Here is a 20,866-nt window from a genome sequence, read left to right as displayed (position 1 = left end):
ATGAGTCGTCTATAAAATGATGATTTTTTGTATTATATATTTTTCATTACACCAGAGTTTGCACAAATAGCTCTAATGTCTAGTGTATAAGAATTAATATACACTTTTATTTGCTAATTACTCCATTTAACTGATATTCCATGCATCTAAATGAAACATTAGACCACCTCCAGTGGGAGTTTGTAAGGGGGCTTCTTAAAGTAATCAACGAATGTTTCAGGTCATCTTTAACCATTTCCCCGGAGAAGATATTGTACACATTGTAGTATTAGTAAGATATTATTAAATATTAGCTGCGGAAGTCACTGTACTATCAACATTGTGTGTTATGTTCACCTTTAAATCTTGGTGAGTTACAGACAATTTGATCTTCCTTTTTAAGTTCATGTCTGTTGCGGTTTGCCTTCTTCTATAAGAAGATGGACCATAGATTTGACGACTTCATTGTGGACAATACCTGATTTCTGAAAAACACAAACGTGAAGAGAGAGAGGAGAGTTTAGTCCTGAGTACTTACTTCACCAAGTAGATGATCAAACAAAGGATCGAATAAGTAACCTCGGGTTTTCGGATAAGATCTCTGAGAATGGAGTGGAGGGTTAACCGAAGCTCTTTAAACAAAACAGCAGTTTGAGCTGGTGCTGCTAGCTTCAACCATCCATCAATGGTTACTGATCCACTCTGTAACAAAAGATACAAGTTTTAAGGTAAAGTGGACATAGAAAAAGTATCCAACAGAGATTGTATAGAACAAACCAAGAGCCATACATTACAATATCCAAAATGCATCGTCAAATCGTTTCCGAGACATAGGTGCCAAGAATTTTCAAAGAGTTTTAAGATGTAAAGGATCTCTGAGACAACACAATATGGCTAATTGTACCTGATGATGAACATTGATCGAGCCGCCAAAAAGTAGAATGGAGAAAGGAGAAACAATGGTTGTATCTCGCAAATATACCTTGTTCGTTTCGACCTACATGATACAATATTTTCCTATGATTAGATGGTTACAAATTCACATCAGAATCTGCCTGGTAACAACAATTTAAATAGCAAAGTACCATTCTTGTCCAATACATACAAAGCTAAGTCTGAAATTCTGAGGCTCGTAGATCATAAGTAATAAAAGTAAAATCAAATGATTCACAGATTAAAAACTCAGATTACCTTCTCAAGGAATACAAGGAAAGGGTATTGAAATGCTTTGAAGTTGCTGTTTATAGAAGATGGATGGATATGAACTTCTCTTCTGCCATCGTACCATGCCGAGTAGCTCTTTGTTTGGTTTCCTTGCTTTGTCAAACTGTTAAACGCTGTCTCTGTAATTCCTTTATCACTGGCTGCTATATTAGGATATAGTCCTGCGCATAGTATAGCCTGTACATATTGACAGCTGAATTCAGTTACCCACCAAATAAATAATGACATAGACCCTCTTTTACAACTGTAGTATAGATTTTTGGCAACACGAGAAAGAATCAGAGCAGAAGAGCAGCAGATGTACTTTACCTTAACAACTTCAGGTTGTTGTGAATACATATTGAAAGGTTGAGTTGGGTCAGAAAACCAGACATCCAGATTCTCCTTTTTTCTCCCCGAAAACTATGATAATAAACAAAGAGATTCCTGATCAGATTTTATAAAATAAACCTACAGCCTTCTTTCTGCCCAACCTTACAAATATGATGAACCTCATTGAGCTGTACCGTAAACTTGAGAACTATCATTTCAATGTTCTTGTACGATCAGACTCTCAATCACATACACCACAATCACATGCATATGCAAAATGTTTCAGATGGGGTTAGATAAGTTACCTCTACTGTTTTAGGAAGATTGATGAGCCCGATATCGGCTAGTAATGTGCCAAATTGTACTCTCATGTCTCTGATAATTGTGACAAAACAATAAGAAGATTTGAAGGATGAAGACATAAATAGTGTAAGCCTTCGTTCAGTTTAAAAAAAAAAAATACAGGACTCGTGCATATAATGAAAAAATTTCCACTACGACGTAGGTTAAGATACTTTAACAAATGACTACTATCTTCCGTCAAACTACTTATACATATTAAATCATATTAAATTATGTTTCGATAAACATAATTGTTTAGCTTTCTAAATTTTCCAAATAGTGAGTCAGGCGACCTCAAAACTGAAGGTTATTACCATAAACTAGGATAAACTTCAAATTTCAACAATTTTAAGGAAATCTGTTGTAGAAAATTTAAATGTACCTGATCATCCGCATCACTGAGCTGCTCAAGAACTTTGATTCACAGAACCTTTGTGCAGCTTTCATTCCTCGCTGAAGACATCACAAACACATAGAGCATGTCATTATTGCTGATAAACGCTGTGCTAAAATAGACCGGACATAAACTCAGTATCAGTAGATTTCAATCCATCCATGCTTTATTCAGTTGTTCAATAAACAGCTCATTTATCCCTTTTATCACATACCTCTTGCAGTATCTTCACCCATTTATCGTATGCAACCATCATAAGGAGGTGATCAGATTGTCTGTCATTGTTGTTTAAATCACTCGAGCTCACCAGATTGTCAGACAAAAGAGCAAGTTTTACCCGGTCGACATTTTGCTTCTAAGAAAATAGAGTTAGTTAACAAACTCCTTGTCCAAATCAGCCAAGTTCTAAGAAAGTAAAAATGTACCTCATCTTTGGGATATATAAACGGAGATTTGTAGCTCAAGAAAGCAGCGATCGAGAGAATAGGTGATAAGCAACCAAATATTCCACCATATAACAGCATCTGCAAATTATCAAACATATAGTCATAATGGGTGGAAAGAATTATACGATGCACTCTCTGGTTACCGAACGATGTTGAAACCTAGACAGCCTTTTTCTTAAGAAAGTGAAAGAGAACACATGATGAGATAAAACATATATATGAGAGTCAGTGACCAAGGCCTCCAACTCGGGAATTTTTAGTGCAATAGTAATGTTACAGAAGCAAACCTTTCCAATTAACACATCAACAGGAAGCTTTGCTAAATGATGCCCAAGTGGTGTCAACTCTTCATCCCCTTCAACAGCACCAACCTAAAGTATACATGGTTCATAAGAGAGAGCTTGCACAAAAAACTCTTAAAGGTATGTAAAAATCTCTTTTTGATCCTCCATCAATTGGAGCTAAAATGGGGGTTCAGAAAGCATAACATAAACCCTAAGGCTACCAATGGAATAAAGATTAATCAGACACACGAGAAGAAAACCTCAAATACATTAGCTATATGTCCAAATGACAGGTTGGATGTATCAAATATGACTGATTCAGGAAACTTCAATCCATTACATATTACCTCGTGTAACAATGAAATTGCAGAGGTCATAGCACCTTCACTGGGAGGTTCCAACGCCTGAAGACAGTGAATATAAATCAGTATCAGATGGATGATAATGAGTATCTATTTTTTTAGCAAAGATGCCGTCACTTGCCTTGGACAGAAAAGGCTTAATGTGACCCAAGCCAAGCAATTTGATTTGTAGACATAACTCTACTAATGGCATCCGCAGCATCTCAGGAACCTTAAAATCAGTGTGGAACAGATGAGTTAAATGGCTAAAACCAAGTGAACAAGATACCAGGAAAGGACCTATTCAAAACACCTGATAGGGACGCATTAGCGTCTCGAACCTATAGCGTGTGTACAGTGAAAAGCAAATCCCAGGTTTGACGCGTCCAGCTCTTCCTGTTCTTTGTCTTGCATTTGCTTGAGATATCCAATCTTCCACCATGCTTGACAATTTCTAAGATAAAAATAATAATTGAGAACCAAACTAACATCTCAGAGACAAAACATAATGATCATGAGGCAATCATGCAGATATATACAAACTGTAATCAAACAGAACTTGTAAATCCAGGGAGCTTTCGGTTTCAATATAGAGAACTAAAAATTAATTCCAAGATACAGGTTAATTCATATATCAAAATACCGGACACCAATCTTAAGACCAGGTTAATACTTAAGGGGAAGCAACTAACTACAAAATGTGCATACTGTTCAACTCATATTCAGAAAAAGTTATGGAGTTCAAAGGGGGAAAGGAAACAAACACAAAAGATTAGATGGTCTACAAGCATCGTTATAGAAGAAAAATGCAATGGATTCACTAGCATTCGGAATACCTTCTGTGGATTATAGCGATTTTCCTTGTGTTTGCCACTGTCAATCACGTACACCACATCATCAATTGTTATACTAGTCTCCGCAATATTTGTAGCGGCAATAACCTGAACATAAGAGATGACGCAAAAGAAGAATCAGATTAGCTTTGCAGAGGTCCATGACTCCATGATACCAATACTGTATACTATATACACATAATACAACTTTCAACAAGACCAATACTGACGATGTGATTCTTTTGTTAACCTGAAGAAGGTAAGGGAAAAAGTTGTCTCTGGAACATATCACTGAAAATTCATATGCTAGTGGAAATAAAGGAAATACGTAGTAGCACGAAATGAGATGAAACTCTTATAACCGAAGTAAACAATACATCAATATTCAACACATACAACCTAGAACGCCTTACAACTTTACATAGATTTCCAATAGAGAAAATGTAAAAGCAACGCATTAAAAATAAAACTGAAATGGATGAAAAGTGACTCACTTCCTAGTGAGTCGACATCTAAACCAGAGATAGCAATAGTGCAACAGATAATAATATGGATGTCACATGAAATTACCTTTCGTATGCCTTTAGGGGGGCGAAGAAACACCTTTCTCTGTTCTGTAGATGCAATAGAAGAATGTAGAGGAAGAAGCCAATCTCCAGACGGTCCACGAAAACGATAGGAAGCAGATAGCCTATCAAGTAACATGTAAATTTCTGACACTCCCTGTTATTAAACAAAAAAATATCAAGCCAAAGCGATGAAGAGGATGAGCGAATCTCATTAACATAATATATCTCAGTATCAGCTTACAGGCAAAAAAATAAGTATGGCCCCTTCCTCACAAGTGTCATCAATGTGGCATATCAACTCTTCAAGAAGCTCGTAGTCAATTATATCTTCATTTAACCTTTTCTACACAACACTCACAAGTTGTTTGGACTCAGAATAACTGGGTGAATAAGAAGATCAGGATAACTAGGTGAATAAGTAACAGAAGCTCAAAGTGGCCGTACCATATTTTGTTGTGTTTGGTCACAGTATGAGTTGTAATTACTGGAAACATAAAATGGATTAAGACAGTCCTCCGAAAGCAAATAATCGTCGCCCCAGCCAGCCAATACAAGATTCTTTTTTCCCCTACGGTCATTTACAGAACCAAGCTGCAGATATCAAAACCATTTATTAACTACACATAATCATACCTTTTCCAGTGCAAGCTAAATGAGAGTACAGTATATCAACAGTATAATCCAAATTTTAAAATCATAAAACACAAATGTGATCAAAAGGAATGCACATATTACAATCATGGAAATGTAAAGGCCATTCAATGTGAGGCCCCACAAAAAGACGAAGAACTTTGTACAAGTCCTTCAACCTGGACGTATACGGTATACTTTTTCTGAAAATAGAATACGATTATCCATATGAATGAAACACAAAATCGGAAGAAAACTCATTAGTCAAGGAGTACAATTTTCTAAGCAGCTACATCGATCTATATTTAGTTCTGCTAAGGAAAAGCTCAACTGATGCAGGCTCGTTAAAGCAAGTGAATGAAAGAGATGTCCAAAAAACATGGGAGTTGCTGGTGAAAGTGAAAAGGGGATCACAGAAGTATACAGATGATGTGTCGGATACGAATAACCCAAGTACCTTTCCTTTCATAGATGTATCAGATCTTAGCGCAGCAGGAGAATCTGGAGCAAGAAGGTATTTAATTCTCTCATAAATCTCTTCCAGGAAGTGGGTAGTGACTGGATGTGTTCGTCCTTGAGCAGTAATCACAGGACAGTGACCAAAATATCTTGAGAATAGATCAGCGTCAACAGTAGCAGACCTGAACAGGATCAAAAGCAGAGATTAATATGAATTTTACTTAACTATTTACATCTGCCTTCAAAAATAAAAGCCACGAATACGTACATAAGGATAACTTTCAATTTACGTGATGTATTATCGCATGATTGCTTCTCAATCAGGCTCTTCAAAATAATGAGAAGAAAATCACCCTGAAATGGAAATACGAAAAATGCTCACACCCACAAGTTGATTTTAAGAAAAGATTGAAAGGCAGTCTCCTGTCAGATTGTCAAACGCTTGCAAAACGAGAAATACAAATCTAGCATTTTTTTTCTTTATGGAATGAGGAAACTGAGATACTTAAAATGGTTAACAGCACAAAAATTAATTGGAAGCAAAATGAGTGGCTCTATTCTTAAGTAGGGTAAAAAGAAGCCAGAAGAGAGAGGTGGGGAAAAGGTATAGACCACCAAGGATACAAGCTTTTGGTCTTCACGTTGTAAAAGTTTAAATACGTAGTAGAGTGTCACTATAAGAGCATATTTAAAAATTTAATACTAAAATCCCGGTTTCCATTGGTAAACAGGTACTTATATCCTAGTGATGCATTAGATGATGTTGTGTAGAACCTTGTACTGTGTATCTATTATTCTTAACAATGATGAAATTTATGGCTTAGAGTCTGAGCTAATGAAGACTCACCAAAAGAGACCGCTCATGCACTTCATCGACTATAATATGTGTAACATCGTTCAAGGTTTTATCCCCCTGAAAGGTGTGCACAAACGAGCAAAAAAAAAAAAAAAAAAAAAAACAATAAGTGAGAATGCTGATTATTATCTCATAAATGTGGCTTCTTTCATTATGCTATACAAAAACAGCATTACAGTGTCTCAGCAACTGGAACACCAATTCTTCAGCTTTGTTTTGCAGGAAAAAAAAAACTCTGATAAACTAATGATGAGCCAACCGCATCAACTATCGGACTTCTAATGTCCCCCTTAGTTAACAGAAACTATTTACATAATACTTTCTGCAAAGGTCGTGTTCTCTAAAAACCATATTTCTGTAATGAAGCGATGATTGTTCACCTTTGTCCATATCAGCAGAATATGTGTGCAGCATAAAATGTTACTCTTTCTCAGTAGCATAAAACACTATAGCACGTACGAGGAATTATTTGCTTGCAAGAGCTTAATGATAATATAGGGGACTTACAGCGAGTTTCCTCAGTAGAATGCCAGTAGTACAAAACAGCAGCCTAGTCTTGTCACTCCTGAACAAAGATATAAATATCCCAAGGTAAATTTGCTTAATCCACAACTCCAATGAATATTATTGAAAGTAAAAACAGGAAAACCATATAAGCTCGTAAACCAATACAAAAAAAATCTCAAAATTAAGGGGCAGACCTTGCACTTTCAAGACGAACTTGATACCCAACCAAGGAGTCATCTGAGCCTGGAGAGGATTCACAACGCTCATCAGCAACTCTATGAGCAACAGAGATAGCCTAGACCATATTACTGAGTTAATAGCAGAAGCAAAAAATTAAAAAGAAATCTGCAGGGCTACACTAAATGACATCATTACGCTTTGCAGAAATAAAAGGATCAACAAAAATAAAAGGGATTGTAGTTTACGTCAATATGGACCAAACAAGAAATTAAACCATGCCCCAAATTAATAATATCGTCTAATATATAACAATATCACATCTGAACACCGAGATACTCACTGCTATACGCCGAGGTTGTGTGCATATGATATTACAGTATCCACCATGCCCCGAATCAATCATGTCATCCAATATATATTGAGGAACCTGGAATAATGTTGCACAGTTAGAAATAACTCAAAGCTTTAAGGTGGAAGATAAATTCAGTAATAAAGGAGCAAACAGCAAGTATTTTATCAACACTAAGTAACAGGGAGAGGCTGGCGAGACCAAACCTGTGTAGTTTTTCCAGAGCCAGTTTCGCCGCATACCACCAAGACATCTTTTTCTATCAGATGCTGCAGTATGCCATTCTTCACTTCAGATATAGGAAGCGCAGTTCTAGTTTTCAACATGTCCTGCAAAAGAATAGTAGGATGACTGTAAGAGCTACAGTAACACAGATCTGACAATGCTGACAACACAGTCCTATACTTCTTACTGCAACAAACTAATCTAATCTGGTAAGCTTTATAAATATATAACTGTAAGGCATAAAATTAGCTACATGAACGACATCTTTACCATCTAGAGCCAAACTTCTGTGCAAACATAAGAATATTCTACCTTGTACTTCTGCGTTCTCTTTTTGTTTTCGTGTTTTTGTTGGAGAGATAAACACTCAGCTCCTATAGAAGATTCTCCTGTAACACAGCAAATGGAGGATTATATATCCTGCTAATAAATTTTTGGCAGTAAAATCCAGAGTTATATTATTTTAGTAACTACATGAACCACAGATGTATCTGTGACAATCATACTTTTAGCTCTGCGGTTAGATTGGACTAGACCCAAGTCATCTTTCTCCTTGACATAGGAGTCTACCAATGGAAGTGCATCCTCAATGCCACTCGACGAAGCAGGCAAACTGAAATTGTCCTCCTCAAGCAACCTATCAACAAAATTAGCTCTTCGGTCTTCTTCTGTGCTTTGTATGGTACACAACAATTCCTCTGTAGAAGCTCAAAGCAACTGTATTAGATTAATAAAGATATGCCAAACAGAACCTATTTATGTTACATTAGAATGGTCACACTAGATATACGCAAAATCTTTAGCACATGATTATGTCGTGTTCCCTCCAGTTTATTCATATGAGGTAAAACTTTCAATTAATACTGATGCTCTAATTGACATTCAAAATGTTTTGAACAAATAAATACCAAAACTCTCATGCAAAAATAAATGTTGTAGAGTTACAATTCCAAAAATGTTTATAGCCCCACATTTCCTGGACTAGTGAGAAAAAAAATTGTTTTCAAATAGGATATGTCAATGTCAACATAAATAGAAGGGGGTAAGACATGTTACTGCAAAGTTTATTGGATGAAACAAAAGAGACGAAATAAATGAAATCACCTTGTTTCCAGTTCAAAACTAGAGAGGCATAAGGCTCCATAATTGCAAAGTGGACAGGTAAATCAGAAAAGAGCTTATGAAGAGCAAATGCCGCAACTTTGTTTTGCGCATCCTGTCACACACAAGTTCACAAGATATTAGTACACTGATCATATGGTCAACATATTTATCAGGCACCAATGAATATTTCCAATCAACAGCTTACAACTTGGATAAAGTTCATAATCAGACCCAAAACTTTGAGCAACGTTGTTAACCAAATAATAGTGCACTATAGTTTCTTGTTTACTCAGAAGTCGGAACTTGGCAATCAAGAAATTAAACTGGAACTTTCTTCGGAGAAGATATATCCCTAACTACATTTAGTCACGAGACCCTAGCAAGATACACTTTCACATCTTACTAAAAGAATATAAATTTTTAAAACATGGATTAAACGAGTACCTCGATGGATTCAAAGTTTTCATCTTTACGAGGAAGTTGAAGAGTTACCAGACCCCCGGCTTGTCTATTTTTACCCCGTCCACTGGCTTTGCGCAGAATACTTACAGTATAAGAGAAATTCCTTCCTTCACCGGTTACTTTACTGAACTTTGGTGCTTCCCACCCTGATCTTTGACACAATTGATGAAGAAATGCCTTTGGGATCTTTTGCACCTCACCCTGTAAATTTTGTATGTTAAATAGATAGTCGACTAATAGAAGCGGCCAGTATTAAAGCTACCAAGCCTACACGTTAAAACGAAAGAAGGAAATTCCATATCTATCATTATGTCAGCATATGTGACAAAATGAAAAATTAAGAAGCAAGCAGATGAGCAATAAATGCATTAAGCACCTTTACTTGCAATAGAACTTTGAAAGTAAATTATCCTAGAATCTTGTTTGATGAAAGAGTTACCTTCTTCCATATACCGTCTAGTTTCCCGAGATTCTTCTCACTGCGTAGTTCTCTCATCTTCTCCTCCTTCTGCAATTCCAGAAGTTCATGGGGTGAAGCTTCAGAAGGCGGAATTTCTTCAAAGAATGTACCGCCAAGTTCCACGTCCTCTGAATCCTCATCCAATGCAACTAAATCTTGTCCCGGGGAACTTGAGGGAATAACTTTAGGTTCAATTTCCTCGGACTCACGGCTCCCTGCAGGATTGGCATCCAAGGTCGAGTTATCTACCAGCTGAACAGAGGTATTGTCAGCATCAACCGACTCATTAGTGTTATCGGGCATTGGACAGGTTAACTCTTGTTCTGTAGCACTTTCAAAAGCATGTTGACGCTGAAATTCAGATTCCATTGTTGCTTCTGATAGCCCTGCAAAATAAACTCATATAGATCATGACATGCTGCACCAGGTCAAATGATAGACTGATTGATTACTAAAAGATTGAACTTAACCAAGATCAGATATCTCTTGCTTGAGCTTGCGAATGGCTAGGCCTGCTTGCTCCTGTCCTTTTTTATCACGCTTCTCCTTTGCCATTATAGCATTTGATCTTGCCGTATAATATTCTTTGGCAATCACATCAAAAGGCCTCGGACCAGATACCTAGTGTGATTTTCGAAATAAAGATATCACAGTAGAGAGAGACATAAAAACAAGGAAGAACGACTAATATGGTATTGCAAAATAACTGATAGAAGTCTGTAATTTCACATAATCATCATAAGCAGATGAATAAAGGTTCCACTTTTATTAAATGGCAAAGAAAATCTATTATTGATAACAGGTTGCCACAACCAGAGCCGCAGTAAATCCGAAAAAACGAGAAAAATAGCTTTACTAAACTTATGCCATGACGGATAACCTAAACCCACATAATACCGTTTTCAGAAAAACAACAATTCATGATCCAAATTCAGGAACGTACAGATATTCACAGTTTTGTAATAGTCTAAAATCATTGAGGGAATATTTACTCGTGAGCAAGATGCGTGAAAGCTAACATACAAGGAAATTGCAAAAGTGTAACCACATCACATCCATTAAGGAACAGGTCTCACTAATAGTCTACCATATTCCATTTTGGTGATATAATGGAAAAAAGGGCCTGGAAACAACTTGATTTACCTTCCTGTTGGAGTCAATACCATCAACCTCATCATCCCAACATTCCGGTTCTTCCTGCAAATTTGATTCAATGAGCAAATTAATCTGTTAAAATAAGCTTTCAGGTTATTTACTAACTCTACCGAAGACTTTGTGGCTAGAACTATCATGTATTAAGCTTAAACAAACCGCTTCTTGATTAAAGCATTCTATATGAGTACCTCTTCCTGTCTCATCATATACTGACGGATCCAATCAGCTTGAGATGATTTACTAGAATTAAGAGCATCTTCTTCATCTTTCTTACCCTTCACTCGAACTAAAACCTCAGGCTTCTCCTCCTCTACCTGGACGGAAGAATAAGCAGAATCATTCCAATCTTCCCTGGAGATCGATATCACACCCACAGAACCACCTGCAACACCAATGGGGAGGTACAGGCATCAATACACAACAAGTGTAAGCGTTTACGTGTACGCAATCTTATCCATACTTGTGGTAGGAAAGCGAGGAGCTCCAGTAGAAAGCTTCACTGGCAACTCATGACTCGGCAAGTTCAAGCAAAGCCAATCAAGTGCAGCCTCAAACGTAGCTCCATCCTTAACATATACATAAACCTCAGACATTTCCAAAAGTGAAAAGCTAAACTAAAATTGCAAGAAAGACGAGAGAGAATGGTGAAAGAGTTTTACTCTAAGAGAAGAGAGAGCGAGCTCAATCTGATCATCAACGAAGCCTTCGCAAGAGAGCTTCTCATAGACATTAGTGAGTTTCTTTGTCTTTTGAGCCTTGGAGAGCGAATTACTGATAGGAGCCGGAACCGAAGGACCGGAGCGGCCAGAGTTGAGCAATAACCGCCGCAAACGATCTTCGTTCTCCGCCGAAATCTGAAGTTTGGGACCTGAAGAAGGTTTCTGATAATTCGATTTCGACGATGAAGACGAAGCAGCAGCTTTGCTGCTTTGCTTCTGAGGTTTCTTCTTCGGAGCCATTCTCTTCGGAGTTTGCCTCTGGTCCCGTCCGATCAAAACGGAACCTGGAAGACGGAGAAGAATATTTAATTTTGGGCCTAATGGGCTCTATATTCTATAGACCCAAGTAGTATCGTTGTATGCTTTTTTCTCTCTCTCAAAGATAGTTATCGAACCGAACGATCGTTAAACCAAACCATAATCGCTATAACCAAATTTAATAATATAATTGAAAAGTATATAATTTTTTTTAAAAGAAAATCAAATACTTTCATATCTACAAAAGTTTTAAAAGTATAAAATTAAATAGAATACAAAAATACGGGTTTACTAGGGAGGAACCTGCGCTTAAAGCGCGGTATTAAAACTTTAATAAGAATTGTCTTTTTACCTTATGATAAGTAACTTTAATGAATTTATATGTAATAATTGACATATTTAAATATAGTAGTTTATATTTTTTTAAAGTGTTAAATGTTTTATTGAATTATCAAGAATTTATACTAATAAAAATTAGAAGCTATAAACTCATTAAGTCGTCCACCTAAGCTTTAAAACCACCAATAGTGATTAGCCACCTCACTAATTAACATTTTTAAAATTTCTAGAATAAACTATATTAAAAATTATTTTAAACAACCTATCAGAATTTAATATGTCATTCATTAACATTTTTTAAATTTCCAGAACTTTTTAGAAAAAAGAAAAATTTTGAATTTATGGAAATAAAAGAATTGTATACAATATCCCACATCGGCTAGAAATTTTTTAGACAGTGGTTCAGAACCAGTATAAATAAGATTAATATGCTACCAACAAGCAACAACGAATGAGCAGGAAAGCTTGATTTATCAGGCGTCTAAGTTTAAAAGTTTTATATTCGGTTTGATCCAGTTTTTTATTTGATCAAATTAAAACTTTAAAAAGTTTCAAAAAAAATATATTATAATATTTAAAATTTTTAAAAGTTTCAATATTTATAAGTTCTTAGCTTTTAAAAAGTTTTTAAATATTATAATTATTAAATTTTAAAAATTTAAAAAAATATAAATATTGAAACTTTTTAAAAGATTCAAATTTTATATTTCGAAACCTCTTAAAAGTTTAAAATATTCTAAATATTGATGTAAAACTTAAATTATTTTATTTATCTACGTTTGTGCTTTTTATTTCTTATGAGCTGTAAAACATATTTTTGTGTATGATTTTATAGATGAGTTGATATTCTTTCATTAATTTTTTATTTTATTTTTTATTTTTGTGTATAATTTTTTATTTTTTATCTAAACCTAGTTTTGTGTAATACTTTCAATGTGAAATATTAACCGAGTCTTTATAATAAACTATTAAACTATAGAAAATATATATTGAAATTCAATAAGTAATTTCCAAATTTTTAAAAGGGTGAGGAATTGCCAATGGTTTAAAATTATATATTATAATGTATCATCTTAGTTTCAAACCAAATATAAGAGTAATACAAAGTTGGATTTCAATTAGCGGTTAATACAAACTTACTAAATTTTATAGACATTACAAAAGATAAAATTAGTCGACCAACGCTCCATTCTTTATATTTGAGTGTCTGATCTTTCACTTTGCTGCTTGATCACATGGTTAATGTAATAACGTTCAGCAAATTCAGTCTTGAAAATATATTAAGTGTTTTAAGAAAATTTAGTTAAACATAATACCGAACTTGATTTCATATAAGTCAATACATCTTACATAGCCTGGTGATGCTCCAGTCCTTCGAATTCTGGTTTTATAAAGATCTTCGAAGAGTCCAAAGTGGTTTCAAGACATGGTGCACCTATGAACATTTATAATTTTAGATGAATTCATTGAATACCTTATATGAAAAACTTATGTACATACCTTCGTATTCTCCAACCCTCATAAACCGCATTACACGGAACACAGGTTCGGATTTGTAAATGAGATGGCACCCGCTCGATTGCCATATGGTCATGAATTTGAATGCGTATTGTCTTTGAGACGACACTTCACAGTTTCACACCTACATGTTTATCAAATCAATTTAAATTTCAACCAAGACAGCATTAAAACATAACAGTCATAAAGGTAGAGTTAATATCTTTTACGTGCCATTCAACAATATGAGAACAACTTCATCATTATCAATGATACTTGCAGGTTTCCTTCTATCTTCCACATCCATTATACACGCACAAACATCTAATAAGGGTAAAATAAATAGTTTAGGTTTACAGAGTGTTTCTAAACTATTTTTGGTAAAGTGTTGATCGCTTTTTTTTTCGAAGCACCATTACACAAAATGACATAAATCCTAAAAAGAATTTAGTTTTCCGAACACAAAGATACCCATTAACTACATTGACGGATTGTTAAAAAATAAAATAAAATCTATTTAAGAAATTCTTACCGAAAGAGATGTGATGATTTATTCTTCCACGTTTTATATCATCCAAATCCTCAAACCGAAAGTAGTTTTTAGGACTCAATGATTCGAGCAGCCACATCTTGGTTTCACCCGTAAATTTAATCTGATAGGGATGATGAGTATTCCTTTCCTCCATGGTTGGATTGATCACTTTGAAATTTCTAATACTATACCACTCACCATCCTCAATATATTCCAGGAGATTAGTGAGTGTATCAGGTAAATAAGGAGCTTCAATTATGTCTCCCTTCACAGTTTTTCAACAATTGTGTAAGAGATATTATATACAATAACTATTAGAACATCAGATTTCAATAAAATCAATTTAACTAACGACACTAACCTTTTCATCCACAAGAAGCAGAACTCGTTTGGTAAAGAACTCTCTCACTTTAAGACCTTGGCGTTTACACACCAATTAGTTCTTCGGGGCAGCAAATCAGCAATATAATCGAACCTCATAGTTTTCTCAAATTAGGTTAATTCTTGATTCTTCTCTGTTATAAAAAACAAAAGGGGGTTTTTGGTTTGTAGGAATACAAAGAGTCACGACTAAACGCTGTTTGTTTATTAAAAATTCTAATATTATATAAATAATTACAGTTTAATATAAGGGTTGTCACACTTGAAGATGTTAACTTATTGAAGATATTTTCATGTTTTCATTTTTAAAAACTTAAGACTTTGATATTAATATGATAAAGGTAATATTATTAAGGGGTAAAAACTGAATACCGGATGACAATAGTATGAAATGAAACATTATAGTAGATATTAGATGCTTAAAAGGAAATCATATATTTTGAAAGACTTCTTTGAAAACCACATTAAGGGTTTTGTTCTGACATTTTCCTTCTTCATCTGTAATCAAAATCTTCAAGCATTTTCTGCTTGTTACTCTAGAAAATGCAATATATAGTTGCCCATGCGTAAATACGGGCTTGGGTAGATACAATCCAACTTGTTCCAACGTCTGACCTTGGCTTTTGTTTATAGTGATCGCAAATGCAAGAGCAACGGGAAACTGACGACGTCTCATACGAAAGGGAAACTTTGCATCCGGTGGCGAGACAAACATCCTAGGAATAAGAACTCTATCATTGACGTTTTTTTTACCTGTTACAATCCTTGCTTCGATAACATGATTAGCCATTTGCGTAACAATCAACCTCGTTCCATTGCATAAACCTCCCTTAGGATCAATATTCCTAAGCAACATGATAGGTGCTCCCTTTTTCAATGTGAGAACATGGTTAGGTAATCCAGAAACTTGAATACTGTTTAAGAATTCCTGAGTGTAGATCATATCGTCATAAGCACTTGTATCAGAAGTCTCGACACTATCTGAACTCAAATATTGTATCTCTTCCCCTAATTATTAAAAATTAGAATGAGAATCTGTTTACACTGAAATTGAAAATAAAATTGAAAAACAAAAATACTATTGATATACCTGGAATTTGAGAGAGCATATATTGATTTATCTTATTGACATCATCATTCCTAGGACTCAGGATAGTTCTTTCGCAAAAGAATTTTGCATCGTTCCTTGTTGCAAACGATGTACCGTATATCTCTTTAACAATAGCTTGTATAGGATTATCACATTCTGTAATCAATAAATCCTTGGGTATGTCTATTTCTACCTCACCATTGTTAGGCTCGTTGATTTTGCCATCCCCAATATCGAGAAGCCATTTTGAAAACGTAGAGAGATCATTTGCATCGCTACTGTTTTGAGCCTTACGGAGTCTCATATTTTGTGTAAGTTGAAGTACTTTACAACTATTTACCAACTCTACCAGCTTTTGGCACAACCGGTAGAATCTGTCTAAAATCACCCCCCCCAAAACCAAAACCCTTCCTCCAAAAACCCGATCCCATACCTTTTCTCATAATATCTCGCAAACTCCTATCCAACGTTTCGAAACAATACTTGTTCATCATTGGAGCCTCATCCCATATAATGAGTCTTGCTTCTCTAATTAAATCAGCAAGGTGAGAATTGACATCTATCGAACACGTTGTATATTCGTTCACATGGATGGGTATACTAAATCTAGAATGTGTTGTCCTACCACCTTCCATAAGCAAAGCAGCTATACAACTTGACGCAACATTAAGAACAATATCACCCCTAGAACGAATATCAGCACCAAGAATACTCCATAAGAATGTTTTTCCAGTACCACCAAATACATGAACAAAAAACATACCTCCCTTGTTTCGATTCACAGCATTAATAATTTCTAAATAAACGTTTTTTTTGCTCATAGGTTGTCATACATAATAACCTGTTGTAATTCTTTACTTGTTCATCACGTTTGTAGTTTCTCTCTATGAGAAGCCTATTCTCATTATTATCCATCACAGATTCATCTCGTTTAGGCATATTCACAATAGTTGACAAAGAGCTTCCATTAGACCGCATAATCATTTCAATCTCAGCTAGACATAGGTTTGTTATCTGTTCTTGACTTAACACTAGACCTGCATTATAAAGTAGGTTGATTTTAGTTGACATAATTTTATTTATGAATAATAAACGTGAACATTGTCAGATTAGTATATCTTTATATTATTTTAATAAATTTATAAAAATAACTATATATGTACCGTGGTTGTTCGTACGGTTCCTTTGCAAATATAATATATCTTCACACAATATATCCTTCGTAGCGACCCAGAGATCGAGAGGCACTGAAATACTTTTTGAAAGCAATAGAATAGCAAACAACTTCCTTAGAAACGGTCCAAAAGACCATGTACTTGCTTCCTTTATAGCTAAAATATATTCTTTGTCGTCATCCAATAATCCCAATGCAAAACATGCATCTTTAAATTCTTCGTAAAGTTTACCTTTAACCGTCTTTAAGAATTCAAAACTTGTGGTTCCTGGGACAGTATTAAGTAGAACTCTCAAGTAATAGGCCTGCCCTATAGAAGGTGGTACATAAGTAACTCTACCTACTGCAAAACTCTTTCTTTTCTTAGATCTTGGTTGCCAGATTCTTTTACTCTTAACCCACACAAACATGTTAGGAGAATTCAGCATAAGTGAGACTTCTACCTTCCAGGTATTTTTTATTGCATTCCATCCAAGCCAACAATTTGGATCTTGTGGCAGAACGCTTCATAACATCTGCGATAGGATCATCTTCGTTGTAAACAACCAATTCCTGTCCAGGAAGATGAAACGGAAGTTTTTCTACGGGTGTAGTACGATAACAAATCGGAAAAGCCAATATTCGCCAAGCTGCTTAACATGCGGAGACATATCTAATAAAAATAACAAAAAATTTACGTAAGCTCAAATTTATCTTACATTTTTTAAAAAATTATAAATATACATACCTGCAGCTATAATATTTCTTGATCTCATTATGCTCATCCTCCTCTTCTACAGTAGCTCTAATGTAATCCGGCCCTTTGGTGACGTACTTGAAAAGATATTTCACTGAGCGTGACTGATTACACCACTCAACATTAATATGAGCACGATAACGTATGGACAAATCCCGGTTATACGGAATAACGAAGCTGTTATCACAATCAAAACCTCTTTTATGCACAAATCTTCCGTCTTGTCTCCGTTTGTATATTGGATAACCAGCGTCGTCGACGACAATTTTTTCCATGAATGGTTTTGGAAAAAACTTAGTGCACTTACCATTATTCATGCAAACATTTTCTCTGTGATGAATACCACAAGGTCCATGAATCATAACATCTGAAACAACTTCATATAAATACTTATCCAGTTCTTTATCAGGAATCTCAGCGCTTATGAATCGATCAATATCTTCTGGTGTACGCATTTTATAGTCTGGGTGCAGGAATAAGATCATGTGTGCATGAGGCAGACCTCTCTTCTGGAATTCTATTGGAGATATTCTGCAAGATCTTCGTTTCCTTGGTTAACAGCTTCAACTATTTTATCGATTCTTTCCGTCCGAAGTTTGTTTTGTTTAGCCAAATAAAATTCAACCTGTTAGATTCTATGGTTGTGAACGTGTCTACCAAAAATTGCTAATATAATTTTCCCGACATTACAATCGCTGAAGACTCTTGATATCTTTCGAATATTCGGAAAGCATAAAATTCTCTCATGGAAACTGTTTTCCTTTTTCTTCCAACCGTATCTATAAAACCAATGTCAATGCCTAACCTGTAACCATCCTCTCCATATGGAAACAATAATGGATATTGGAGAGGCAAGTAAGTTGGATGGAGTTCACTTATTCTTTGCAAACCTCCGGAACGATTTTCTATCACGATGTCACGATTAAATACACACGAGTTGAAATCACCTGGTATCAAACCAGCAACCTCATTGCATGTAGGCAAATAATGAGTCCTTGCATCAGCATTTCTTTCTGCAGGAATCCTTAATCTCAAATTCGCAGCATTATTGGTTAAATCAAATCTTTCTCGAGCCGATCTAAACGCTTGTACATGTGGATTATGATTATCAAGCATCCTTTTTAGAAGTACTACAATTGTCTGCATTATTTTCTCTGTAGCTCCAGATGGTCTTTCAAAGAAAAAACAATACACATGTTAACAACATATCAATTTATTTTTTTATTTATATATTATTAAACATTATATAAAACTGACCCGAACGCAGCTATCCTGTTAGGAACTTCATTATCTACGTCATGTATATAAAGCTGTAAAAACGTCGGTTTTTCTCCTGGTTCAGGTAGAATATCGCCGATGCGGTGATAATTTTCTCCACACATCTGAAACACGTACGGCCCTCTACCATTGTTAATAGAATGGTTTATTTTTCCATCTAATGACGTGAAGGAAAACATCATATTGTATGCTCTTATATTATCACGAAAGTTTTTACTCCTATCATCGTCATTATATAACAATGCTGATAATGTGTTTGGTGGAGTTTTCAGCTTGGGGAGCTTGACTTTCCCTTTTCCACAACACATCAAATAAATCGGTTTCGCCTTCTTACGTCTCTTGTTTAGGCGTTCTCCATACCACATATATGCCCCACAATCTTCACATATATATGAAGGATCTCCATCTTCATAATAACCTAATAACATTATAAAGTTAAAACAGTTTATTTGTTTATACTTTAAAGTATATCACAAAAAGGAAAATTTGATTTTTTTAAATACCATTATTTTGTAACCCAGATGTTACGGTTTGTTTTTCATGTGTTACATTGTGTGTGGTACCATACTCAGTATCAGATTCACCAATCGAGTTTGAAACGACCTGACCCATTTTTTTTTAATAAGAAACAATAATAATATAAATAACTATGACTAGTGGTCCCATACCCACTAGCCACCTAACCACAATCACAAACAACAACGGAATACCAATACCAATTAAATAACCAACTGAACCAATAATCCAATATTAATCCATAATAGAATAACCAACAACCAATCATAACCATTTCAATGTCAAACAACAGGAAACCAAGGAACCGGCAACCTAATAAGTTCTAAAAACCCAACTCTAGCAACCTAGCAATGCCAGACAACATCCAATCGAGTCCCTAAAACATCTTCCTCTTCATTGCCTTGATTCCACGATCACACTTTGCCTTTACCTGCACCACAAACACAAATTGAGATGCATGAGTATTTGATAAATATTCAGTGAGGCAATCCTCCCATCTACTGGGCTATACACACAAGCAATAAGATCTCTCATGCCACAAACAACAACAATAAAACAAACCAGGAACATGAACAAGTGACCCGACACGATCCGGTTAATGTCAGAATGGTGTCGACCGATACCAGAAGGTGTCAACCGACACTGGACATCTGGTGTCGACCAACACCACTTGGGTGTCGACCGACACCTGCTCGACACCCCCGAAACCCTAACGGTGTCGACCGACACCTCTACATGGTGTCGACCGACACCTCCACATGGTGTCGACTGACACCTCCACATGGTGTCGACCGACACTCGCTAAGTTCCCGAGCCGTCCTCGCGTTGGTGTCGACCGACACCACATTGGTGTCGACTGACACCACTGTCGAGCAGTGATTTCCTTTGAACAGAACCTCCAAATCTCGCCTCCAAACTTCTCTTCTTCGTCCCACACAATCCCAGGAACGAATCCAAGCCTCAGGAGCTACGAAAAACTCACAAACAACCAAACAACACCCAATATCACAGAAACAGAGATCTTAGCTTAGATAAGTCATGGTCATGCACTGACCTTAGCCAACAAAGAGATCTAAGGCCAAAGGACGAAGCTACCACCATAGAAACCTTCCCACCACGTTCCTAGCCTTGGATCTTCACTCTCACAGCAAGATCTCTCCAAAAATGCCTTCAAATCTCACAAACTCTCACAAGAACTCTTAGAAACTGTTTTCTCCTCTTTCTCTCTCAAAAAC

The 20,866-nt window shown here is 35.7% G+C and overlaps 3 protein-coding genes across 4 annotated transcripts; all 3 read right to left on the bottom strand.

Moving 5' to 3' along the window:
- LOC104750225 (DExH-box ATP-dependent RNA helicase DExH7, chloroplastic-like) lies at nucleotides 6–12,106 on the bottom strand. 2 transcript variants are annotated; one of them, XM_010471992.2, is made up of 35 exons: nucleotides 11,771–12,106; nucleotides 11,572–11,677; nucleotides 11,300–11,493; nucleotides 11,100–11,153; nucleotides 10,427–10,577; nucleotides 9,936–10,342; nucleotides 9,479–9,697; nucleotides 9,035–9,146; nucleotides 8,437–8,628; nucleotides 8,243–8,319; nucleotides 7,912–8,034; nucleotides 7,697–7,783; nucleotides 7,371–7,471; nucleotides 7,177–7,234; nucleotides 6,661–6,726; nucleotides 6,082–6,167; nucleotides 5,812–5,995; nucleotides 5,169–5,315; nucleotides 4,966–5,067; nucleotides 4,726–4,878; nucleotides 4,159–4,263; nucleotides 3,636–3,776; nucleotides 3,465–3,554; nucleotides 3,329–3,385; nucleotides 2,985–3,068; nucleotides 2,677–2,775; nucleotides 2,466–2,606; nucleotides 2,240–2,310; nucleotides 1,821–1,890; nucleotides 1,513–1,605; nucleotides 1,171–1,380; nucleotides 884–976; nucleotides 559–681; nucleotides 337–464; nucleotides 6–225 (listed from the first exon to the last, which is right to left on the bottom strand). In XM_010471992.2, exons 1-34 carry the CDS (start codon nucleotides 12,068–12,070, stop codon nucleotides 384–386), a joined length of 4,377 nt encoding a protein of 1,458 aa, XP_010470294.1. In that variant the 5' UTR covers nucleotides 12,071–12,106; the 3' UTR covers nucleotides 6–225; nucleotides 337–383. The 2 variants fall into 2 exon arrangements, with proteins under 2 accessions (XP_010470294.1, XP_010470293.1); XM_010471991.2 differs by having other exon boundaries at nucleotides 174–464.
- On the bottom strand, nucleotides 13,774–16,231 carry LOC104753522. Its single transcript, XM_010475766.1, has 4 exons — nucleotides 15,928–16,231; nucleotides 15,591–15,845; nucleotides 13,928–14,053; nucleotides 13,774–13,862 (listed from the first exon to the last, which is right to left on the bottom strand). The coding sequence occupies exons 1-4, from the start codon at nucleotides 16,229–16,231 to the stop codon at nucleotides 13,774–13,776; spliced, it is 774 nt and encodes a 257-aa protein (XP_010474068.1).
- On the bottom strand, nucleotides 16,260–16,905 carry LOC104753521. Its single transcript, XM_010475765.1, has 2 exons — nucleotides 16,786–16,905; nucleotides 16,260–16,694 (listed from the first exon to the last, which is right to left on the bottom strand). Exons 1-2 carry the CDS (start codon nucleotides 16,903–16,905, stop codon nucleotides 16,260–16,262), a joined length of 555 nt encoding a protein of 184 aa, XP_010474067.1.

The sequence above is a fragment of the Camelina sativa genome, chromosome 16 (genome assembly GCF_000633955.1).
Source record: "Camelina sativa cultivar DH55 chromosome 16, Cs, whole genome shotgun sequence".
Lineage (NCBI taxonomy): Eukaryota > Viridiplantae > Streptophyta > Magnoliopsida > Brassicales > Brassicaceae > Camelina > Camelina sativa.
The sequence above is the reverse complement of the archived record's forward strand: the minus strand, read 5'-3'. Positions and strand labels throughout refer to the sequence as shown.